General features: G+C 42.1%; 1 protein-coding gene across 3 annotated transcripts in view; it reads right to left on the bottom strand.

Annotated features, from left to right (window-relative positions):
- Positions 1-26,681, bottom strand: part of SPOCK3 (SPARC (osteonectin), cwcv and kazal like domains proteoglycan 3) — a 389,564-nt gene that overhangs the window by 173,240 nt on the left and 189,643 nt on the right. For all 3 annotated transcript variants that reach the window (XM_048847640.2, XM_048847639.2, XM_048847637.2), the window contains exon 4: positions 18,023-18,137. In XM_048847640.2, the coding sequence (XP_048703597.1) occupies positions 18,023-18,137 (115 nt within the window). The remainder of the gene's footprint in view (positions 1-18,022; positions 18,138-26,681) is intronic.

Genomic DNA, 26,681 nt, shown 5'->3' on the forward strand with positions numbered 1-26,681 from the left:
GCTGTAGGAGAAAGCTGTGCTATTGGAGGAACTAAGCAGTACAAACCATATCAGGCACAAGGAAGGAGGCCGTGAGGTAATGGTGAAGGAGATCTTGTGTGGGAGTTTCTGTGGGGAAATAGCCCAGGGAATTGTACACGTCCTATTTCCAAAAAGTCAGCTACTGTAGCTGCTAATATTTGGGTCACTGGGCTGGAGCCTGGAGTAAAGGGCAGGCCTGGGCTCCCCCTTCCCGTCCGGATTAATCACTGAGACTGGGAGACAACAGAGACTGTGCGAGGGAGGGTGGCTTCTCTTCACCTCCCTTGCTGGCTTATAATGAAAATGGCTCAGTAGGCTGCGAGCCTTGCCTCTAGAGAGAGGGTCACAGTGAGCCTCTGAGGCTAGCAAACTCTGCCAGGAAGTGCAGGGCCCACTGAGACAAGGACAGAGCTTTGTCACAACTGGTGTTTGCAGTGGGATTATTGTTCACAGTGTGGCGGAAGAAAGGGTTTTTTTTTAAAAAAGTTCACTGGGGTTTTGGGGTTGTTTTGTTTGTTTGTTTTTGTACCACAATGGGGGAAGTGGTAAGAACTCTGGTACAAGCCACAGCAGCCCAGCAGGAGGCCACCCGGGTTCAGGCAATGGCACAACGGGAGATGACGTAGAGGCATATCTCCTCTTATATGAAAGGGCTGCTCAGCATGAGGCGTGGTCCCAGGGCCAGCATTCTCACCCCTTTTTTGTGCCGAGAGGCCCAGAAGGCCTACTTTGACTTGCCTGCCACGGATGCCATTGACTATACCCACCTGAAGGCAGAGATCCCAGCATGATCAGAAGTGACGGCAGCAGTATGGGCCCAGAGGTTCCATAAGTAGAAATACCAGGAGAACAAACCCCCAAAGTCCCAGCTATTTGACCTCATACACCTCGCTCAAAAGTGGTTACAGCCCAAGGCATGCAGTCCAGAGGTTTTGGAGACCCTGGTCAAAGACCATTACATGTGGGGACTGCCAACAGATCTCTGTAAATGGGTAGGCCACAACAATCTGTCCACCTACGACGAGATGATCACGTTGGATAAAGACGGATGACAGCCAGGGAATTGATCCAACTATCCAAGGAAGGCCCCTTTTGAAAGAAGCACCCGACCCCAACCCGGAAGGTTGGGCAGCCAAACCCCTGGGGAGTCCTAGGTGGAAGAAGGGGGGAGGGCAAAAACCAGCAGGGACCCCAGAAGGAAAGAATTGGCTTGAGTGGGGGGGACCCCTAGGACTAACCCTCCTAACCCCCAGGATAGGGGCATGATTATAGATGTTATGCCTGTGGGGAGCGGGGACACATAGCAGCACAGTATCCCAGCACCAAGGAGCCTATGCAATGTAACTTGGGGGATTGGGAGGTCCCGTGCTCCCTTATCCACCTCGCGGGGGTCGCTTTAGTCCCACATAATTACACCAGACCAGTGAGAATAAACGGAGCAGAAACTACAGCACTTGTGGACTCTGGGAGTGTTATCACCCTTATATCAGGTAAGCTGGTGAAAAGGTAGTCAGCTGCTGCAAGCCAAACGCATAGCAGCAACGTGCGTGCATGGGGCCTGAGCCATTACCCCACCATCCTGGTGCAGATAGAGGTTCAGGGGAACCCCATTGAGGTGACTGTGGACGTAGCTCCTATACTCCCATATCCTGTAGTCATTGGGAGGGACAATCCAGGGTTTGATAATTTACTCCCCTCGGAGAGGCTGGAGGGAGGTGGGGACCCTGAGGACAGCGACTCGTCACCAGGGGAATGTCAACCCCCGATATTCCCTGAGATTTCTCAGCCCCCTGAAAGACCCGGAAGACAAAAAAAGAGAGGAAGGATGCAAAGGCCTTGGGAACCCGGATCCTGACCCAGGGCCAGAAGACTGCCCTCATGGGCAGATGGACATGAGTAGTCAACAGAGAAACTTCCACCCCAGAAGGTGAGCCAGAGGCCACCCCCTGCTGTGACGGCAGTGAGCCGTTGGAAGAAGCAGAAACCAGCTCCTGGGAGCTTGGGCAGGTTACTCCCAGGAAAGGACTTTCAGGCAGGACCAGGCGGAGGACCCCATATATGATAACGCCAGAAAAGTGGTGGCCGAGATCAATGAGATACCCGTGGATGGGGAGATGAAGAAAGATCTTACTTTATAGTGAAGATAGATCTCCTGTACCACATGGTGAAAATGCAGGAGCCAGAGATTCAACAATTTCTGGTGCCATGAAAACATCAAAGCCATATTGAGTCTCGCCCACAATCACCTGTTTGGAGGACACCTAGGGGTAGAGAAAACCCAGTCACGGATCCTGTGGAGGTTCTTCTGGCCAGGAATACATGAAGATGGCAGACGATACTGTACCTCTTTGTCCGGAGTGTCAGTTACATAGCCCTCGCCCACACTCGGGGGCTCCTTTGATACCTCTTCCAATAATACAGGTTCCTTTTGAACGCGTAGCCATGGATCTGGTAGGGCCCGTAGTGAAGACAGCTCGGGGCCACCAACATGTGCTTATTGTACTGGACTATGCAACCCGGTACCCGGAAGCCGTTCCCCTACGCAATACGGCTTCCAAGACAATAGCTAAGGAACTAGTACAGATCTTTGCCCAGGTTGGGCTACCCAAAGAGATATTGACTGATCAAGGGACATCTTTCATCTCCAAGTTGATGAAAGATCTCTGTTCATTGCTCCACGTACAAACTCTACGGACCTCTGTATGCTCCCTGCAAACAGACGGTCTTGTGGAAAGGTTCAATAGGACCCTCAAGACCATGATCAGGAAGTGGTGAGCCGGATGGGAAAGACTGGGATACCCTATTGCCTTACCTCATGTTCGCCATCTGGGAGGTTCCACAAGCTTCCACGGGTTTCTCTCCATTCGAACGCCTATATGGGCGCCACCCTCGGGGCATATTGGATATAGCCAGAGAAGCCTGGGAAGAAGAGCCAAATCCCTGAAGGAACATAGTCGAGCATGTATTGCAGATGAGAGATCGGATAGTCCGAGTTACACCCATTGTATGGGAACACTTGGAGAGAACATAGGTAACCCAACGAACTCATTATAACCACCAAGTAAAGTTTTGATGGTTCCAACCAGGGGAATCGGGTGATGGTACTTGTGCCCACAGCAGAAAGTGAACTGTTGGCCAAATGGCAGGGAGCCTATGAAGTGATCAAAGCCGTAGGAGAGGTGAACTATAAGGCACAGCAGCCAGGCCGCCGGAAACTGGAGCAAATTTACCACATCAATCTTCTAAAATCTTGGCACGATCGAGAGGCATGCTTAGTCACCCAGGAGATCCTTCCCCAGGAGGATAATTTACACAAGCAAGTGAGGATATCACCTGACTTGACGCCAATCCAAAAGATCGAGGCAGCCGACATGATTAATCGCAACCGAGATGTGTTCTCTACAAAACCGGGGCGGATGACTGAGACCTAACACCATATCCGCATGATCCCGGGAGCCAAGGTAACATTGAGACCCTACCGAATCTCAGCAGCCAAAAGAGAAGAAATCAAAGCCGAAGTAAAGAAAATGTTAGAATTAGGGGTTATTGAAAAATCTTACAGTCAGTGGTCCAATCCAATCGTTCTAGTGCCTAAACCTGACTGTACTACGAGATTCTGTAATGACTTTTGCCGACGGAATGAAGTATCACCATTGGAAGCATACCCCATAACACGCATCGATGAACTGGTTGACCGACTGGGTACTGCCTGATTCTCGACTATGCTGGATCTGACAAAAGGATATTGGCAGATTCCCCTGACCAAAGAAGCTAAAGAAAAGACAGTGTTCTCCACCCCAGATGGTCTATTCCAGTACACCGTCCTTCCTTTTGGGCTACATGGGGCCCCAGCCACATTCCAGTGCCTCACGGATAAGCTGCTGCGCCCCCATACTAGTTATGCAGCCGCATACCTGGATGATATCATCTATATGCCAGACTGGGGAACCCACTTGGAGAAAGTTGAGGCAGTACTGCGCACCTTAAGGCGGGCTGGCCTCACAGCTAATCCCGCTAAATGCACCATAGGGCTAGCAGAGGCTAGGTACCTCGGATATATTGTAGGCAGGGGCATAGTGAAGCCCCAAACAAATAAGCTAGAGGCGATTCAAAACTGGTCCTGGCCGACCTGAAAGAAGCAGGTCCACGCGTTCCTAGGCGTGTTAGGCTACCACCAACGTTTTATTCCCCACTTCTCCACTAGGGCAAGTCCCCAATGGACCTGGTGAAGGCCCAAGTTCCAGACATGGTGAAGTGGACTGACACAGCAGAGGGAGTGTTCACAGACCTTCGGATGACCCTCTGTAATAACCCTGTACTCATAGCCCTGGATTTTAACAAGGAATTTATTTTACAAACAGACGCTTCTGAGGTGCGGTTGGGGGCGGTTCTGTCGCAAATGGTGGGAGAAGAGGAACACCCAATCCTCTACCTAAGCAGAAAGCTTCTCCCAAGACAACAGAAATACGCAGTAGTCGAGAGAGAGAATGCCTTGCTGTCAAAAGGGCCATGGAGACAATGCGTTATTACCTCGTAGGCCGGCAATTTACTCTTGTGACAGACCATGCACCCCTCCAGTGGGTGCAGCGTAATAAGGAAAAGAATGAAGGGTCACCACATGGTTCTTATCCCTCCAACCATTCCAGTTCTGCATATGGCACAGGGCTGGATGCCACCATGGCAACGCTGATGGTCTACAATGAGCACACGGCCTGGCATCCCAAGTTGCCCAACATTATGGTGTTTGAGCGGGGGTGAGGGGAAGGGGAGGATGTGTGACGGGGCAAGGCCAAATGGCTATAGAAAAGTTGTGGGAGACAGAAATATTAGTCCCAGGCTAAACAAATCCCTGGTACCAAAGTAAGTAAATGGCACCTGCTCCAGGTCAGTTAAGACACCTGGGGCAATTAAGATCTTTCCAGAAGGCAGGGAAGATAGGTAGGTTGATTGGGACACCTGAAGCCAATTAGGGGCTGGCTGAAACTAGTTAAAAGCCTCCCAGTTAGTCAGTTGGGCATGCGTGTCAGGAGCTGTAGGAGGAAGCTGTGTTGTTGGAAGAACTAAGCAGTACAAATCATATCAGACACAAGGAAGGAGGCCCTGAGGTAACAGTGAAGGAGATATTGAGTGAGGACGACTGTGGGGAAGTGGCCCAGGGAATTGTACATGTCCTATTTCCAAAAAGTCAGCTACCATAGCTGCTACTATTAGGGTCCCTGGGCTGGAGGTCCCCTCTCTCCTCCCCGATTAATCACTGAGACTGGGAGACAACAGAGACTGTGTGAGGGAGGGTGGCTTCTCCTCACCTCCCTTGCTGGCTTATGATGAAAATGGCTGTGACCCTTGACTCTAGAGAGAGAAGGGCTACATGGAGGGTCACAGTGAGTCTCTGAGGCTTGCGAAATCTGCCAGGAAGCGTTGGACCCACTGAGACAAGGACAGAACTTTGTCACATGTATTAAACTATGCCAATACACTTCCTGTGCACCTGCATGCACACAGTGTTAACACTACTGCTGTGGAAAACACAGGCTGCATAGTAGCTAGAGCACTTTGTACCCGAGAAATGGATTATTTCTATTTAATAGAAAAACAGTGGATAGGAAATAAATGTAAATTAAGATTAATCTTGTAACAAAGAACAGTTCCTACAGGTAAGATTTCAACAGTAATAAGCTTTAACAGAAAGAGCAGTGCAATTCAAGCTTGCATACTCATCACAAGTAGTTGGGGCCAGTTTATTTGTTTAGTGGTGATGAACTTCAATGCTCCCTCCTCTGCAAGTTGATAAGAAGACTACTAAAGGAGGACTCGAGAAGTAGCGAAATGAAATGCTCTTAAAGATGGGTGAGGATCACAGAAGCCTCAAAAAATGCAAAAGGGAATGGACACTGTACAGGTCAACAATAATGGTGCTGAAGAACAGGGACAGAAAACCAGTCATTGACAGAACAGGGATGGATGCGGTCTGCAAAGATTTCTACACTGAACTATTTGTATCTCAGTACCAACACTTCAACAGACCAATAAGCATGTACTCCCAGTCCTTATCAGCGAAGTTCAACATGCAGGTCACCAAATAAAGGAAGAAAAAGCCCCAGGAAAAGATGGACTGAAAATCAAAATGATAACAGCTGTAGGCCAAGACCTCAGGGAAACCCTTGCTCAGAGGTACAGCTGTTACTTGGAAATGCAGAATATATCATCTCTCTGGAAGGAGTCCAGCTGTACAAGAAGGGCGACCGTGAAGATCTAAAGAACGATCATCCAATATGTCTGCTCTCACACGTCTACAAGCTGTTCACCAAAATAATAAACTGACTTTCACAGAGTCTTGACGAGCAGCAGCCAAAAGAGCAGGCAGGCTTTCGAAGGAATTTCAGCACAATGGACCATATTTTCACGATATACCAGCTATTGGAGCACTCAAGGGAATACATATTCCCTTTATGTATTGCCTTCTTTGACTATGATAAAGAGTTTGACAGTGTAGAGATCAACGCAGTGTTGAAAGCTGTTTCATAGTATGGTATCAACACAAACTACATCAAAGTATTAAAGGAAGCACATTCTGACTGCTCTACAGATATAACTTTATTCGATACTCCCCTTCGCATCCCAGTTAGGAAAAGTGTGAAGCAAGGAGATATGGTTTCACCAAAACTCTTCACAGCCTGCCTCAAAATGGTAATGACGCAGATGAATTGGAAGGGTGGAATCAACATCAACAGAGAGAAGTTAAACCATCTCAGATTTGCAGACGATATTGTGCTGATCACTGAAAATACTATCGAACTACAGAAAATGCTGTGAGAACTCAACACAAAAAGAAGCCATGTTGGACTGAAAATTAACGGCTCCAAAATGAAATTTATGTGACCAGATACTTTGCCAAAAGCCCAATCAACAGTCAAGGGAGAGCAAATAGAAGGTGAGCAAAATGTATATTTGGGCCAATAAATTAACATGCGCCACGATCGGGAAGGTGAACACTCATGAAGAAAGAAAGCAGGTTGGTACGCATCCAAATCTTTCAAGGATATCGTCCAAGGAAAAATCAACAAGGCAACATGCACCAGTCTCTTCAACTCAAAAGTACTGCCAGTAATGTTGTATGGCAGCAAAACATGGGCGCTGATGAAGACATTGGAACAGCAACTATCTGTCACGATGGAAAGAAGAATTCTGGGAATTTCAATCAGCCATCTGTGTCCCCAATGAAGTGATCAGACAGCAGAGTAGAGTGCATGATGTTGTTGAGAGTAGGCATAATAAAATATGATGGGCTGGGCATACAGCGAGGCTCATTGACAACCGATGGACTACAGCTGTCACTGAGTGGTACCCATGGGAACTGAAACGACCACTCAGCCAACCTCCAAAGAGATGGGAAGATTTTATCGTAGAAAAAACATGGTCACGCATGGAGAAGGAAGGCCAGGTTACAAGAACAGAAGACGTGTTGTGACTGGAGCAATCTATATGAGGGCTGAAGGACTGATCGATTAAGGTGATACTCATCACAGAATTACAGCTCAGTTATCTTTCTAATTGTATTCCTTCAGATAACTTCATCCTTATTTTAGCCCACCTCAAGTCTACCACACAGCTCAATACCTTCCTGAATCCTCCCCATACATATATGCAATGACGCTTCTTTATTTCTTTTGCTTGACCATGTGTTCTATGTGCCAGAGCAAGTGAATAAAGCCTACTGCCCCCTCTGTTTAGACCCCTGGGTATAGCGCCACTTAGAAGCACAGAAGGGGACCACACTAAGTGCACTTATCTATTCAGTTTTTTCTTTGACTTCCACATCACTAGGTCACAGGCATCTATTCTGCTGCAAGCTGATTACTGCATATGACAAGAGGTGTCAATTTGGGCTCTTAAATACAGAACATAACATTTAAGCCATCCTGAATTAATCAGGCTTCAGTAACAGCAAAAAATATGTTAAGTACATCAGAAGCAAGAAGCCTGCTAAACAATCAGTGGGGCCAATGGACGATCAAGTGCTAAAGGAGCACTCCAGGACAATAAGGCCATTGCAGAGAAACTAAATTAATTCTTTGCATTGGTCTTCATGGCTAAGGATATGAGGGAGATTCCCAAACCTGAGCTATTCTTTTTAGGTGACAAATCTGAGAAACTGACCCAGATTGAGGTGTCATTAGAAGAGGTTTTGTAACAAACTGATCAACAGAAATAAGTCATTAGGACCAAATGGTATTCATCCAAGAGTTCTGAAGGAACTCAAATGTGAAACTGCAAAACTACTAAGTGTAGTCTGTAACCTATCTTTTAAATCGGCTTCTGTGCCAAATGACTGGAGGATAGCCAATGGGATGCCAATATTTAAAAAGGGCTCCAGAGATGATCCCAACAATTACAGGCCGATAAGACTGACTTCAGTACCAGGCAAACTGATTGAAAATATAGTAAAGAACGAAATTGTCAGACAAATAGATGAACATAATTTCTTGGGCAAGAGTCAACATGATTTTGTAAAGGGAAATCATGCCTCACCAATCTACTAGAATTCTTTGAGGGGGTAAAAACAAGCATGTGGACAAGGGGGATCCAGTGGATATAGTGTACTTAGATTTTCAGAAAGCCTTTAACAAGGTCCCTCACCAAAGGCTCTTAAGCAGAGTAAGCTGTCAATGGATAAGAGGAAAGGCCCTCTCATGAATTGGTAACTGGTTAAAAGATAGGAAACAAAGGGTAGGAATAAATGGTCAGTTTTCAGAATAGAGAGGTAAAAATAGTGGTGTCCCCCAGGGGTTTGTACTGGGAGCAGTCCTATTCAACTTTTTCATAAATGATCTGGAAAAAGGGGTAAACAGTGAGGTGGCAAAATTTGCAGATGATACAAAACTACTCAAGATAACAGGCAGATTGTGAAGAGCTACAAAAGGATCTCTCAAAACTGGGTGATTGGGCAACAAAATGGCAGATGAAATTCAATGTTGATAAATGCAAAGTAATGCACATTGGAAAACATAATCCCAACTATACATATAAATGATGGGGTCCAAATTCGCTATTACCAGTCAAGAAAGACATCGAGTCATTGTGGATTGTTCTCTGTGGATAGTTCTCAATGTGCAGCAGCAGTCAAAAAAGCCAACAGAATGTTGGGAATCATTAAGAAAGGGAAGGATAATAAGACAGAAAATATATTGCCTCCATATAAATCCATGGTACACCCACATCGTGAATAGTGCATGCAGATGTGGTCGCCCCATATAGAAAAAAAAGATATATCTGAATTGGAAAAGGTTCAAAAAAGGGTAAAAAAAATATTAGGGGTATGAAACGGCTTCTATATGAGGAGAGTTTAATAAAACTGGGACTTTTCAGCTTGGAAAAGAGTTGGCTAAGAGGGGATGTGATTGAGATCTATAAAGTCATGATTGGTGTGGAGAAAGTAAATAAGAAGTGTTATTTACTTCTTCTCATAATATAACTAGGGGTCACCAAATGAAATTAATAGGCAGCAGGTTTAAAACAAACAAAAGAAAGTGTTTCTTCACACAATGGACAGTCAATCTGTGGAACTCTTTGCCAGAGGATGTTGTGAAGGCCAAGATTATAACAGGATTAAAAAAAACTAGGTAAGTTCATGGAGGATAGGTCCACCAATGGCTATTAGCCAGGATGGGCAGGGATGGTGTCCCTTGCCTGTGTTTGTCAGAAGCTGGGAATGAGCGACAGGGAATGGATCACTTGATGATTACCTGTTCTGTTTATTCCCTCTGGGGCACCTAGCATTGGTCACTGTTGGAAGACAGGATACTGGGCTAGATGGACCTTTGGTCTGACCCAGTAGGGCCATTCTTATGTTCAGACTTTTAAGAAAAATGTATCCCACTTCTGATATCAAATTTACTTTCTCATTTTTATTCTTTTCCACTTTGGCAACAAAACCTTACTGCAACTCTATATTTAATTTCTTGTTTTCCACACAACTGAAACCTTAAACTTAACTTCCACTAACACAGGTTTTTGGGTGCTTTTTTTTTAATGGAATATATAATTGACCAATGGCTAGCCAAATATTGAGGGTGACATTTTCAAGATGCCTAAACAAGAGCTAGGTTCTTAAGTGTCTAAGTCACTTTTGAAAAAAATGTCTGAGGATGAAATATTTAATAAGTGCTTATGTGATTTAGGACCCGAAGCCCCATTAAAATTAAATGACCCTTAGGGTGCTTTTGAAAACTTCGTTCCCTAGGTCAATTTCTACATACATAAAATTAAGATATTATTTACCTAGCACAAATGGGTATTACAAGCATGAGTTAATGTGTGTAAAAATGCTTTGAACAGAAAAGAAGTATATTATAACAACATTTTTCAGCTACTTGGTAGCCATCTCAGCCATCTGGGGTCAATAATTTATTAACTCTGGAAACATCACCTTCTTAGCCATGTAGTGCCACAGAGTAGAAACAGAGTAAGTGTTGTCACTCTGAGTATTGAATGCAGTAGAACTACTATTACAGTACTGTAGCACTTGGAAATTTATTTTAGGTTTTGTCACAGCATCCATCATGGACAAGGTTAACCAAATCTCATGCCTCAAGGAACAAAGCTGATCACCTCTGAGTTGAAAAGGAATGTTTCTTCATGTTAAAGTACTTCATATATCTTTAGATACTATGGTAATAAGGATCATATAAATAAGTAGATTTTTTTTCCCCCTTCCCATTTTGCCTCCATTTTTTTTGAAGGCACTGGCAGGAGGCAGGGTTCTGAGACATGATAAGGAACTAGAGGCACCAATGATTTGACTCAATATAGCAATCTGAAATTTCCATACATTATGTTGCATCTTCTCGGCATTTGGAATAAGATCAAATGTTTATCAATTTTAACATAAAATCTATCAGGAGACTATATCCCATCCTGGCAGAGGGATGGATTAGATAAAACCGATTTTGCCATCTTTAATAAATGTGGTATTCTTGGCATGCTTTGTTAAATTAATTTGCTCATGTCACTGTGTGACAACCTTAAAAAAAGAAATGCATGAACCTCATAGGGGGAGTATTACAACTCTTGGTCCAGACATCGCATTCAGGATTTGTCCCTGAGTGGCCATGAAAAGTTTTGGGCCGATGGGTATGTAAATAATTAATCAGTAATTCAATGATTGATACAGTTATGTCTAATTAGTTATGTATTTAGTGGTTTGAATTTATGAAATAGCTAGCTTGATTACATTTACTAAGCAAGTGTTAATTAGCAATGGTTAATCAGCACATAACAGAAAGGGATATACTTTACAACAGTCGGAGAGAACTGATCCTCCCAGTAATTAACAGTCTGGTTCTGGGATTACAGCTTGACACAATTACACTAGAGTTGCTTACAGTTTCATTTTCATTATTTCATGTTTTGCATAGACATATCTTATTTTAGTATTGTATAAGAACATAAGAATGGCCCTACTAGGTCAGACCATAGGTCCATCTAGCCCAGTATCCTGTCTTCCGACAGTGGCCAGTGCCAGATACCCCAGAGGGAAAGAACAGAACAGGTAATCACCAAGTGATCCAGCCCCTGTCCTCCATGAATTTATCTATTTCTTTTTTGAACCTTGTTATAGTCTTGGTCTTCACCACATCCTCTGGCAAAGAGTTCCACAGATTGACTGTGCATTCTGTGAAGAAATACTTCCTTTTATTTGTTTTAAACCTGCTGCATATTAATTTCATTTGGTGACCCCTAGTTCTTGTGTTATGAGAAGTAGTAAACACTTCCTTATCTACTTTCTCTACACCAGTCATGATTTTATAGACCTCAATCATATCTCTGTCTCTCTTCCAAGCTGAGAAGTCCCAGTCTTATTAATCTCTCCTCATATGGAAGCTGTTCCATACCCTTAATCATTTTTGTTGCCCTTTTCTGAACGTTTCCCAACTCCAATATACCTCTAACCCAATATAACGCGATCCGATATAATGCTACTCCTATCATGTGGGGAGCTGCTATCCATTTTGCTATTTGATTGTACTAGTTCACTTTTCATTGCTATTAATTTTTATTGGGGCTTAGGGCATAGCTGTATTACTTTTAAACAGTTGGAAACGAGTGCAGCAACCGCTTACCTTTTGGCACTTCACAAGTGAGATGCATGTGGGTTGTGGGCCGGAACATTTTCAACACTATTTCATTAGTGCATCCAGATTTTAATGGAAGAGCTTGGTATTGCAGTTTTCATTTCTAACTATAAGGTGAAGCTGTAACAGTTTTATGACCATAATATTCACTGGACATTATTTCCTTATGTTTACACGTGGTGCTCAGACTCTTGAAAATTTGGGACATCAACCAATACCTAGCACTGCCAGTTTTATTTTTTCTACTTCTTGCTTTTTTCTCTCCATATTTTGACTTCTTACTATTCAGCTTTTCTTCTAAGGTAAGAAAGATGAATTTGGTGATAAGGAAACAACTAGTAAATAGTTATAAGCTACTGTATTATGCGGTATCCTTTTCAGTGTTGGCCCTGCTCCTCAGGGTCATACTTTGAACTTGAGATAATTAATTTTTCATCTATGTTCATGTTTGTCCTCTGTGCATTCAAGAAAACAACTCTCTGCATGCTTTAAATGGATATTCTTACTTATTTATCACAGGTGCCTACTGGTTAATAAAAATCTGTAGAGTACCATATGAATGCTAAGTATTGGTATTAAAGTAACATGGGAAGACCTTGAAGAAACAATGGAATACAGGTGATGGCAAAGGTGACAGCGCAATGAGACTGAGCACAGGAAAAACTATCACAAGAAGCAAATAAAAAGATTGAAGAGACCACATGAGAGCCGACAAGGTGGAGGCCAACAGAGAATAGGTGTGAATGTGTAAAAGAAAAGTAGATGTTTTCTTCAAAGAAATAAAAAGGAGAAAAGGGAAGAGAATCATAAAAGGAACAAAAAACAGTACACAAAATGGAGGAAAAAAGGAAGGGAATGGAGAAGAATGTAAGTTAGACAATGGAATGAGAGAGATGATGATAAAGATACACACATTGTCTGGCGTTCATAAATTTTATTTAAGTTATGCCCCTTTATTATACAATATTTCCCTGAGGACCTCCTACATATCAGTAATTATGGGACAAAAGAAGTGGATTCTGAGCATTTACATTATATTACTATTGCTTGCTACTCTGAATTCTAAAATAACTGAAAAAAGAAAGTTACTTCAAAATTTGCCAGAGTGGATGGGGGATTAGGAGCATCTAGCCCCCAACCCTGTGAGGAAAATTGGTGTGTGTGTGTGTGTGTGTTCACCACCATTCACAGCACACAGCATGAACAGCTGGGATCCATCTTTTCTGAAGCAGAATAGGGTGGTGGCAATTTAAAAACTTGAGCGGATACAGAAAATCACCTTGGAAACCATCCTCGATATCCTAAAGTAGTCCAAATGATCCACCCCGAAGTGCTACCGTTGGATCTGCCAATAAAACTAAAAAAAAAAAAGACCTGGCTATGATTTAAAAACAAACTAACAAACAAGCCTTTACAACGTAATGCAGAAGGCTCAATCTAAGAAACAAAATGGTGTGCATCTAACAGTTCTGTACATGGATACCTCATTTACAAAAAGGGCTATTGTATTTGATCATTTTTGGTTAAATCATTCTATGCTTATGCAAGAGGAGAACAAGGCTTTTGTGTTTTATCAGACTCCATTAAGAGCAGTCAGTGTAAGGTTGCTCACTATGCTCCACAACATCAAAGAAGCCCAGATGATGCTGGATCTGGATGTTTAGCACAAAACAGTGTACACATTCTGTGTCTCAATCTACATGTTCTGGAAACATGTTTCTAAAATGTTACTGAGCAACTCATCACTTGGCACTTTGCCAGTTCCTTGCAGTCACTAGTCAAAGCTTAGAATGGTCTTTACAATGATAAGGTTTCAACTGAATGTGCCCTCATTTGTAAAATGTCTCCTGTAGCTGAACACATATGAGATAAAAACAAAAGGGAAATTTGTCAAAGTAGGGGAAGATGCTGTTGAGATATTTTTCCTCCTTTTCTGCCTACAAGCTGAGTTTAAATATTTTTACTTTGATAAATATGTATTTGGGCCCCAATCTACCAAAGAATTTTAATGGAAGAGCTTGATATTACAGTTTTCTGTAGTAAGCCTATTGAAACTAATGGCAATACTTGTGCTTAAAATTATGTACATGTTTAGCACTCTTCAGATTTCTTTTGGTGATTTTCTGATCAGAATGCCTTTACTCCACCTGTAAAAGATGAATTGCTGAATCTGTTTTCTCCATCTCTAAAGCCTTCTCCATCAGAGAACAAGGTACCAGTAAACAACAATAAAGGATAGAAAATAAAAGATGTCCTCCAAAGCAATTGATGACAGGCAGATCAGGTCTATGTGTAAATTATGTTCTATGAGTAATGCAAATATGATTCCTACATTGGCAACTACTTAACAAAAACAAAAGAAAAAGAATGACATGAATTTTTCATTGATGCAATTAATGATGATGTACACAGTCTAAGTGCATTCTGAAGAGACGAATCAGCTAACTGTATGTGTCATATCACCGTATCACAAGAACAAGCCTGATAGAAAATTATGAGCAACTGAATAAGACTCCTAAAACATAGAATGAATGCATGCATTTATTATAGGAGAAAATGAAAGAGTTTATTATATTGGTCAAATCAGTTTTGGAAGTCTTGTCCCTAACACAGAGCAAGTATTTTTAAAATATTTTTACATACACCATTTGACCCTGTTTCCAATTAAAAGTATCATAAGAATGAAGAATGAAAGCACATACTGTAGTGATACAGGTTAGAGAGGAGTACTGGGTTCCTATGTATTATGTCAGAAAATATAAACTCAATGCATTAAGGTGTTTTTACTTCTGGAGAAGTAATACTATTTATTATTTTTGACACCACGGAATCTCAATTTTCATTTTCTAATCAACAAAAATCAATAATTAACATTTTGTCTTCTCGCACTTCTCTATCAGGGATCTGTTGCACAGTGAAGTCTCATACTAGCTACATTACTTTTTGATAAAACATATCACAATTAATTTGTTAATATGTCATTTAAGGTATTATAATTAAAATTATCTCAAAGTTATACTTCACAACATCCTTAAATCCATGCAATATAAAGTTATGTATAATTTGACTATATATAAATAAGGCAACAACCACACTTTCACACAACTTTGAATTCACATATATAGATTTAAATGAAAATAAATTTTAAAAGATAAAATCACAAGAAAATTTGTAATGCCATATTTTCCCCCATTTATTCACTCTCTCACTATTACTTAAAGGCTCCAATCCAGTAACCCTTAATTATGGGAGATATCCTCTCCTATACAAGTAGCCCAATGCATTTCAGTGAGATAAGACAGACAAATACACATTTTGGACCAAATCCCACCCTATTAGATCTTCACGTAGAGGGCATCCATGACACAGATCTCCATACTTCCACATGCACAGGGGAGTATCGACACCTCACTAGCACCATGCCCCCAGCATTTTATAGAGGCTTCTTCACACAGCCCAGGAACCGTGCTGGGGAGAGTCAGAGACTGGGTGAGTCTGGGCTGGGGACAGGGGGAACCATACACATTGTCACCCATCTAGCCCCATAGAACACTGTGGGTGTGGGGAGGGAGGAGTACAACCCAGGGCTGCCTTGTTTTTCCTGTACAACTCCCCTGAAGGAGTGGGAATAGTTCCTGGAACAGCCAGTGGAAATTGGCAGTGCGGAAACTAGAGCTAATGTGCCCTAATGGGAAGATCTGAGTGGATCTTTGTGTGGACTTTCCCCAGGAGAATTAATTCTCCAGAATCCCCCACACAGATTTTACAAGAGAAATAGATCATCTTGGCCTTGACTGTGGCGGAAAACAATCCTACCTGTGAGGAATAAAACATGACTGGAGGTTCTTAAGGATGAAATTTTGCAAGGATATATTCTCAGATGTTCCATCCATACAATATTACTGGGAAAAAAAGCTATGGGTCTTACTCAAAAACCTGGTAGGTCCTCAGAGGTCTGCACAGAGGCTGGCCCCCATTAGTGCCCTGCCTTTCCTCCCTCCTCCTACCCTATGTACTGCTGTCCCAGTGAGCAGATGTGTGGAATGCTCAAAAGAAGGGACAATGTATTATACATAAAGAAAAACAAATAAAGAATGATGGAGCCCAATGCTGTATTACCTTTCTCACCTAATGGAAAAAGGACAATATATTTTGTTCTTCCTCCCCACCACTTGCACCCTGGTCAGGCCACAAATTGCATGGAAAGCACCTCTTCAGGAAGAGGATGCACCATGACAGAAAGGGCTGTCCCACTGTTCTGGGAGAAAGGGTAGATCCAAGCATGTAGGGTCCACTCTGTGCACAGATCTGGCTTAATACTGAATAGTTCACATAAGTTGCCTGGTTTTCAGGTCTAACTACTGAGTTTCTACCATTCTAAAAATTCACATAATGAGTTTTGATTATATTCAGACAGCATTTCGAGAACCAAAGCCCACCTTCCTGTACTAGATCAAGGGCAATGGGGAAAGAAGGCCTTTTACAAATATTTATTCAAGATGGAAAAAAATATTTATGCAAAGACTGTAGGCAATTGCAGCTAGTCTTCAGGACTTTTCAGCATCTACTTTACACAGTTTTTTTTATTTATTATTTTTCTTCTTCTATGTAACACCCTCTTAGAAATATAAACATATTTTCTCAATTATTTTGTCCTTTTGCATCTGGCAACCCTAACCCCGGCCTTGATATTTTCCCCCAATGGTTTGAATGCAACTGATATTAGCAAAGTGATTTGACCAGAACTCTTTCAATTTCTATAATCTGAATACCAAAATCTCTAATTTTACACCATCATTGGTTAATGTCAAAAGCATAACCCTACAAATAGTTTTTGTTAAATAATTGTGGCTGCACAGTCTAAAACATTACTTTTTACATCACAAAAATACTAACTTGTTTCTTTGATCAGCTATAGATGCGTATATTTCAGCATGACTAGATATTAGGAAATTGAGAACATTCCTTAACGAATATAGGTTTATAACTGCTCTACCTCAAACACTTGATACTTTCCCCTTAAATATAGTTTTCACCAGCCAAGAAATATTATTATGTTACTGGTTAAACATTTTCGTCATTATGGCCCCAAACTCAGCACTTCAGCACATGTTTAGTTTTAAGCAGGTTGTTGAGGCCCATTAAAGTTAATAGGAGTTCAACACATACTCAAGTGCTTTGCTAAATTGGGGCCTATGTACAGTAGTTTGCTCTTCTTACAAAATACATTTTAATATTTCACAGCTAAAACATTAAATATGTTCCCAAAAGAGAAGTACAAGGGGGAAAATAGTCCACGTTCTGACCCTATGCAAACTGTACCACACATTTGCTCATTGTGTGTAACTGGTATAGAACTCAAATGATACTACATCAAAAAAACCTGGGGGTGAATATTACACCTAAGCAAAAAAGGTACACCAAATAAATGTTGGGATTTACCTTATCCAAGTACAGTCAGACAAATGTGTGCACAATAGTATAACAATAGTATAATAATGTAGCCTTTGGAAGGGAAGAACACTGGGAATTCTAAAGAGATTAAAAAAAATGAAATCACAGCAGTGGAAGATTATTTCCTGCGATAATTGTTTTTGTTGCAATTGGTATAAACACTATTTCGTTGAACGTAGCAGTAGTTATATCAGCAGCTTACTCTATGTACATGTGTAAATCCTATAACACACCATGTACAAATATGCAACAATCAGAGTAATTAATCAGTGCATAACTATTAAAAAAATCTTCATCTCAATTTCCTCCTATACAGTATGTTGCAGAGAAACTACAGTATTTACAATTTGTTTACAGGTTGTAGTCCTTAGTGAAGACAGTAAACTAATCAATAACATTTACTTTAAATCATTTACCTGTGTGTAAGTCTCCGATGACTAATGCAAACAGCAGTCTGCTGGTCTTGAGCAATGCATACCTTATGGCGACTACATTTCATCTTTAAGCATGGATCTTTAGCAGGGTCTAAAGCTAAAAACAATTGTAGAAAAATATTTTAAAACCTTTCTTTAGTAAATATCCTGCAGTAAATTAACTATTTAACATGTTTGCTTGTTCAGCGCCTTGTACAATGGAGCCTTGATTCTCAACTGGAACTCCTAGATGCTACTGTCATTTAAATAATAATAAACCAAATCAATGTTCTAACTATTTAAATAGAATCATTCTTTGTTAACTGACTTTCCTACTTGTTCTCATTTATTTTAAAATACTTATTATAATTCAGTTAATTTATCAGATTGTATCGAGTCACAACTCTGTTTCAACACTTTCAAAAGCAGAACAAAGCAAAACAGCACAATCAATGATACATAAACTTGGGCTGTGCAACTTTTTCAATTTTCACTTAAAGAGAAAAGCAGATTCTCAGGATTTTTTTTAAAAAGTGTGTGAAATTAAGCAAGTTTTACAACATATTTAAGAATCCTAAATAACCTCCCCTCCTCCCTAGCTTACCAGCACACACAAATGGAAATTCATATGATATTTAGACCTATGAAGGTTTATAGACACCAGCACTGACTGCTAAGTAGACATTTAAAACAAGTAGCCGCAAGCAAAAAGACAGCAGGGAAACCACATCAGAAGGTATTTCTGAAGGAATACCATAGGACACCCCACTAGCCTACCAAAGATGTGAATTATTAAATGGGGAGGTAGAGCTGAATATAATTCAGAGGAACGTGAAGGCTCAGGCCTTACCTTCTCTTTTCTACTATGCAGAGTAGGGTGAATGATACTCCTGAGGGCATTTTGCACCAAAAAATTAAAAATTCTGCACCAAAAATTTAAAAGTTCTGCACACAATATTTTAAAATTCTGTAAATTTTGTTTGTCAAATAAACGTGGAGAATCCAGCATGGCATTGGAGCGCACAGGCCACTGGCTGCACAGAGGTGGGAGATCACTGTGCAGCTTCCCCCAGGAAAAGGGCTCAGCGGTGAGCCCTGACACAGCGCAAGAACTGGGCTTGTCCCAGAAACACCCCAGGACCCTACCCCTCTGTGCCAGGTGCATCAGGTGTGCGCGGGCAGGCTCAAGAAGGTAGGATTCAAGTGTGGAGAGCTTAGTGTGGGGGATCCAAGTGTGGGTTAAGAGGGTTCTGTATGGGGCAATCTGGGTGCTGGTGGCTCAGTGGGGGATCCAGGTGCAGGGGGGAATCTGAATGCATAGGGGCTTGTTGGGGGATCTGGGTGCAATAGTAATGGGAGTCCGCGGGGGTCGGGGGGGGTCAAAGTGAAGGTGGTTGGTGCTCAGCAGGGAGGGATCTGTGTGTGTGTGTGTGTGTGAGGGGTAGACCTTGTCAGGAGGGTCTGGGGAGCTCAATGGAGGTCGAAATGCTGGGGGAGTGGGGCTCATTGGGTTGGGGAGCCAGATGCAGTTGATTGGCTCTTGGCGAGATGGGGATCTGGGTGCGGATGGCTTGTCTGGATGGTCCAGGTGCAAGGGGAGTGGGGCTCATAAGGGTGGGGTTCTGAATGCGTGGGGGTGAGGCTTGGCAGGAGGGTCTGGGTACGAGGGGATCTGGATGCACGGGGGTTGGACGAATAGGGGAGCATCTCCCTGTACAGGGATCCCTCCCCCTCCAGATGAGGAGCGATGGGTGTAGGAAGCGGGGGGGGGGGGTGTTTGCAGAGCTTCCTTCAGCCAGCGGAGAAATCTGGGGGTGGGGCTGACTTGGCCCCAAATGCCATGCAAGGGAAGAGGAAGTCCTGTCCTCCTCAGCCCAGCTGGAACTAGCAGCTGAGCCCGGCACAGGGAAGGAGCCACCAGCTGAATCTTCCCAGACCTGCCTCCTGTGCCAGTGATTTACCTCTCTGCTGGCTGCTCTGGGCCCCCAAAATGTGCTGCTAGGGAGGGTCACATATCCACTCTTGTGGCTTCCCAGTCAGAAAGTCATTTTTCTGCAGGGAAGCAAAAGGAATCTGTGGAGGACATACATTCTGTGCATGCACAGTGGTGCGGAATTCCCCCAGGCGTAGAGTGGGAATGTTAGCTGCTTTTCTGGAATCCAGCTCACACATGGTTTGCTATTTTGTTAGCAGTGCAAAAGTGGCAACTATAGCACTAACTTTGCATCAAGAGAGGAACTGGCCCCTCAAGTTAAATAATTATAAAGACAAACAAAAAAGGAATGCTCAGTGTTGATGCTCCCTTAAGGTGATTGATCTGTTACAATTAAATTCATAATGGAAGAATGAACAATTTAATGCACCCTTCATTGTTCAGTCTTATCCAATCTTACATTATTGTATCTTTTAATAAGTTATTTTGATTTTAATATACATACAGCAACATATCAAAATGACATCAATTATAGCATATCAATATACATTAATGTCTATATCTTATTTTAAATCAAGAATTCTTCAGATACTGGGGAATAAACACAAAAAATGGATCAGAAAATGTTCATGAAGCTTTATTTTGATGGTGCTTATCATAGCATCCAGGCACATATTCAACGTGGAAGAAATCATTGTCCAGTCAAATCCTCAAAACTGAAGGGGCATGTAGAAATACAGTGAGGATAATGTACACAATTTGGATACAAATAAACCACATCGAAGAATACAAACGATTTGGAGAAAAAGTTGTAAAAAGTATTAAAATAAAACATACTGATGCAAAAATAAATGTTTACACTGATTTACTTGAATTAGTTCACATGTAGCTACTACTACACAGAATCACCAACTGATTTTCCAACAACTTTGAGACAGCATTCATTGCAAACCAGTTAAGACTCAATGTGCGCTTGAAGTGGCTACCTTGAAGAAAAGTGAAGCCATCAGTAGAAGAGGGAAATCTAACCACAACTGCAGAGAGAGATATGGCAGAGAATGCAAGTAGGGTGTGAGGAGATATCTGGGCAGAATCACTTGATCGGAACAGCAGAGAAAGAGAGGTGAGAATACAGAGCTATGTAGTTGTGAGGTAAACAAGCTTTGCCGGTGAAGGGACGATGCTGAGGAATAGAAATAAAGAATAAGGCCATTGGGTGGAGGAAGATGTTGCAAAATGAAACTAGGATAAGGAAAACAAATGGGAAAAATATCTTCTGTATATGTTTAAATGATAGTCCAAGCCATAAAGAAATTGTGATATAAATATTTGGCTTGTATCCAAAGTGTCTGGGCAAGCAATGCCCACTGTAGGTGGAGTTCATTGTACTTGCAGACACTGTTTTACATCATTACTTGCTCTAGGTCAGACAGCGCTTTAGTGCTTGCCCAAACATCCCACAGTACTTCTCAGTCCATCACCTTGCCACCCAAAAATACATTTAGAACCACACAGGGATTTTGACACCTCACTGCCACTTCAGGCACCTAAATACAAAATGTGGATACTCAAAATCCCTGCTCAGCTGCTGCTTAACCCAGTAGGTGCCTTTTTATAAATAATCATTTATTGGTGTGAGTGTGAGTGAGAGAATAAATGAATAATTATATACCTTAGTAGTTAGCACACTCTCCTAGGAGACCCAGAGTCCAGTCCCTGTTTCAATTAATATTTAAGAATTTCATACAAATTGGAACAGCTTCAACAGGAGAGACAGAGACCCACACCAGAGTCCCTGAAGTCCCTGTGGTTAGGGCATTCACATGGGAAGTGGGAGACTTGGTTTCAAGTACCTGATTCAAAACAGGTGTGTGTAGAGTGGGAGAGGATGTTGAAATTGGGTGTCCCACATCCTAGGTGAGTGCTCTGACTACCCAACTATAGGGTACCAGAGGAGCATAGGATGCACCACCACTGTCCTGGGTTTTTCCAAGAAAAGCACCTGGACCAGGTGAGAGCTAATTCCAAAAGATGGCTCATAGCTGCAAATCCAAAATGGAGATAGAATCCTCAAAAGGAATGTGGACATACTAGGCAGAAGAATAACTAAAGTTAGGCATTGCAACATTGAGCTTAAATTCCCTTTGTGGATTTAGCTCTCGAAGTATTAATTCAGATTCCAATCACCCCAAATTGCCTTTACGTAGGGATACACTGATGTCACTTCCAAATTTAATCAAGATGTCTTTACTTAGCTTTGAATTAAAAAAACCCTCAACATGTGTGGAAACACAGCAAAGCCACATGTCAGAAAATTAACAAAGAAAGAAGTGATGGTAAATGATCATTAAGGCACTTTCATCCCTCGTAGATTTTTGGCATCCATGTTTTCCCTCTTGTAAGGCCTACTGAAACAATGTATGAAGGTACTTTAATTACAGACGTATTGCACCACAATCTAGAATGAAGTTTACACTCTAAACTATGATGGAGAGTGTAACAAATCAATAGATAAAGGTGGCTATAGGTCTGTCCTTAAGCAAGCCGAACCACAAAGCATAAAAAAAAAAAAAATACAAGAAATTGGTTTGGCCCAGCTACAAAAGCCTCCCAACTGGATTCCTATTATTCTCTATGCATTCCACATAGCTGGAAATGATTTGACATCATTTATTCATTGAGGATAACTTACAGGTTTAGTGATAATGAAGAAGAAATTCATGCTCCGGCTAGGTTCTGTTGGTGTCTGGGTAATATAATACTCAAACATGGTGTTCTTTTAGCAATTGCGACTTAATTATTGTAATCCCCGAATGTAGACATTTAAATCTCAAAATGCAGCTTAAATTCCAGGTATAGCAAGATATGTCATAGTTCCTTCTGAAGTAAATCACAGGGACCTAGTCCCTTGCAAATCAAATTTGTGATTTTTCTTTCTATTGCAAGTTGAACAAGTATAAAGTGCTGCTTTGTTTTGTCATCAAGATGATTAACTGAAAGGCAAACTTTGATAATCACATTTCTTTACTAAGCAAAGTATTTTTGCACTATCCATCTCCAAGCTAAAGATTTGACCCTCAAAAATAACCTTCAAATAGAACTCATAAGTGGTACCCCAAAAATCATCTTTGTGACTTAACAGTAAAATTTAACTCAAATGTAAGTCAATTAGTCCATCTGTTTTAGATTTTCCAGAACACACAATATTCTAATAGTTCTGGGGATGACTCCCCCTCCCCCGCCACTCTGAACTAGGACCATAAAGGAATGCCCAGTGCAGCTTTAGATTTAAAAAGACCACCAAGAGAGCCTAATAGATAGAGATTAGGAGACCTTGCTACTGGCCTTTAGGTAAAGGAACCAGCTAAAATGCCGAGGCATGGAGCTGGAACAAGATTGGAGTGGGAGGGTTAATACGAATTTGGGGAGGGGGACGCAAAGTAGTTTTGGGTTTAAAGGATGGAAGAAATTTTGCCTGAACCAGTTATCTGTATCCACATTTAAAACTAGAAAAAAAATCTGTGAGTGAGCAGCACAAAAAAGTACCTTTTCTTTTTATTGTGTTCAGCACACACATGCAGTACAAGATAGGCATTTCTATTGCAAGAACAGCACTTGAAAAACCTATTTTCCAGTGAGTAAGTGAAGTCACTGGGACCAGCAAGCAAAGTAGCTGGAGCTGGTAACACCTTCTCCTGCCTAGAAGCATTGTTGGCTAGAGACTATTGTTTCTTTGAGGTTTTGTCTAGATCAGGAAAAGACATGGAGATTAGGCTGGGGTTAGCGAACACACAGTAGCTAAACCTGACTTATCTTGGCCTCTTTTCCTAATTGAAAAAGAAGCCTGAGAGTAGGAATGGAGGAAGTAGGGAGCAAAGCAATTCAAGAACTAATGTTGAAGTGGAGGGGGTGGGATAGAGGGGGTGGGACAGAGGGAGTGAGAAGGGAGCCTCTGAGTAGATAACTGCATATGGAGGAATATGAATGACAGAATGAGAGAGATCAAGAAAGAGGACTTAGGCTCAGCACTGCAACACCTAGCTTTAGGTGCCCTGCCACCCAGCAGGCTCCCTATATAATGCATGGGGAGAATAAGGCACCTAAAAATGTGATCCACAGAAAGCAGCAAACTGAGAAGGGAGCTGCCTAAACTAGCCAATAGAAAAAAAAACACCTCGCAAAGAGAAGTAGGCCCCAACCTCTGGCCTATCTTCACTTGGGATTCTCAGCCATGGATTGTCTTCTGGAGGTAGGTTCCCATGCCAGGTCAGGCTTTTGGCTTTCTCCCCAAGTATATCATTGTGATGGTGGTGGTCATATACTCAAAAGAGTGATTAGAGATGTGGGAGACCTGGGTTCAAAATCCATACTCTGCCTGATTCGAGGCAGGTTGAACTCAGCTCTTCCACCTCACTAGTGCCCTAGACAGTGTCCTACCCCAAAGTATCTTACAGTTCAGCAGTTGCAAACCTGGTTTCTACTTTCTGCTCTGAATCAGACAAAGTGGGGATTTGAATCTAGGTCTCTCATATCCTGGCTGAGTGCTCTAACCACTTGGTTGTCAAGTATAAGAAGGTGACTTAATCAGATAAGTGTACTCTTAGGCGGACGTTTACACTCAGCTTTTGGAATGTGGGACTCATATGCAAATGGAGCTAGGGCCCCCCTTCTGCTCCAAATTCTGAACTGGGAACTCCCTAAATGAGTTTGGCTGCCATGTGTGCTCGTGCGTGTGTGGGAGAGACAGAGGGAGAGAGAGAACACTGAGGAATCACTGTTCAAATCTCATATTTCTCTTAGAAGTAGAATAATCCTCAAATATTTTGATTCAATGCATCACTTTCCTCCTTCCACATTTTCAAATGTGAATGTGCTGTCAAACTCTTGGGTCTGTTGTCCCACACAACAGAGCAGTGGGAGTGATTTACCATTTCACTCAATACAGTTTGTACCTCATCCCTACCATATACACAATCCTAAAAAACATGAAATTGTCATGTCTGATATATGAAATATCTCCCTTGTTTCAGATTGTTCTGAGCATATTAAATTTTGTATTAGCCTACTTAAGGCAAGTAGGATTTACTTTCAACATCATTAAGTTAATTATAATAAAAATACAGTACTCATAGGATGTGAGTATATTGTACTGTACTATTAATATGACTTTATAAATTTTTGTGTTTTATATATGTCCTCCAATTTCCTGATATCCCTGCAAGGGCTATGACAAAAGTGATTCCAACATTAGACAAACCCTTCATTTTTGCTTTTGACAATAATAAAGGGAGAGCTGGCAGCAGTACCTATTAAGGATGCCCAATATTTCCCATTACAAGACCCTATTTAAAGTTGCATATAAAACTTTGACCATTTGTTCTGAAATTTTCTATGCCCAGTATCTTCCACAGGGTGAACTCTTTTAGAATGTTTTGGCCAAAAGACATTACCAACAATGAGGCTAGGGAAAAATATGTTAAATACATTTTGGAATGATAAAAAAAAAAGGTCTGGCAATCTTATTTGAGATACTCAAGCACCCCAGTGCTTTAGAATAGGGACTCACTCTTTGGCAAGGGGTGGCATTTTGTGTGTCTTTTGTCACCCCCATGAAAATACAGTAAAATTATAAGCCTCTGAAAAATCTCAGTTTGCACATGCTCACTAGAGACTTAAGAGTTTAGCAGCTAGAATCTCCAAAGATTCTATCTTTAGTGAGCATGCTCCAGTCCCTCACAGCTCCTAAATGTGACTGGACTGCATATGTGCCATTCCCACAGAGCAACTGAACATGCTCCCACCCAAGAATTCAGGAGTGAGGCTCGACTTTCCCTATAACTGCAGATCCTGGCTGCTCTGGGCCAGAGTGGGACTGGGCACCATCTCTCCTGTGCTCTCAATGACTCTCCGTGCTGACACTCAGGCAGCATTCAGAAGGCAGCCACATGACTCAAATGCAGAGGGGACAAGAGCCATACTGGGGGGAATGGAAATTAGTAATTTGGGACAACGAGTCTGGCAAGAGTGGGACTGGAGGTGGCAGAGAGAGGGAAACTGGGACTGGGAGATGGTAAGGGAGGCTGGAAAGGGCTAGGCAGGGAAACTCAGCCTTGGGGAAATTGGAACTGGTAACTGAAGGGGTGGAGCCAGGGAAGCTTCAACTTGGGCTAGGAGACAGGGAGTTGGTGAGAGAAATGAGGGGGAGGGAACACTGAAATCATATGAGAAACTGTGTGGAGAGCATGCGTGGGCGGGGGGGGGGGACGACACTGGTCAAGAGGACTGGAAACCTCAAGAGGGAAATGGCAGTGGTAATGGGGGTGGATGGAAGACATCTAAAAAGGAGCTGTCTAGACAAAGACACTGGGACAAGTAGTCAGGGAAGGGTGTGATTGAGACAAGGAACTGAGGAAGGGGGAGTCTAGGACTAGCTCAATAAGGATACTGGGATGAAAAGCCCAAAGAGTGGAGACTAGGCCAGAGTAGGCAAAGAGAACATAACTGGGACAAAGAGGACTGGGACGGGGCAGGTTATTGGGACTGGACAGAAGATGCAAACTGGTGAACAGCGGAGTGGCTAACAGAGGGAGTTTGACTGGGAGTTCGCCTGGGGCTCACTGGGTCTTTAATTTTTCAGGCTTCTCTGAGTAGTTACTGCAACAGCTGAGGAAGCTCTTGGAAGGTAATATGGATAGTAAGTGTCAATATCTATTTTTTCAAGCTTGCTTT

The sequence above is a fragment of the Caretta caretta genome, chromosome 4 (assembly GCF_965140235.1).
Source record: "Caretta caretta isolate rCarCar2 chromosome 4, rCarCar1.hap1, whole genome shotgun sequence".
NCBI lineage: Eukaryota > Metazoa > Chordata > Testudines > Cheloniidae > Caretta > Caretta caretta.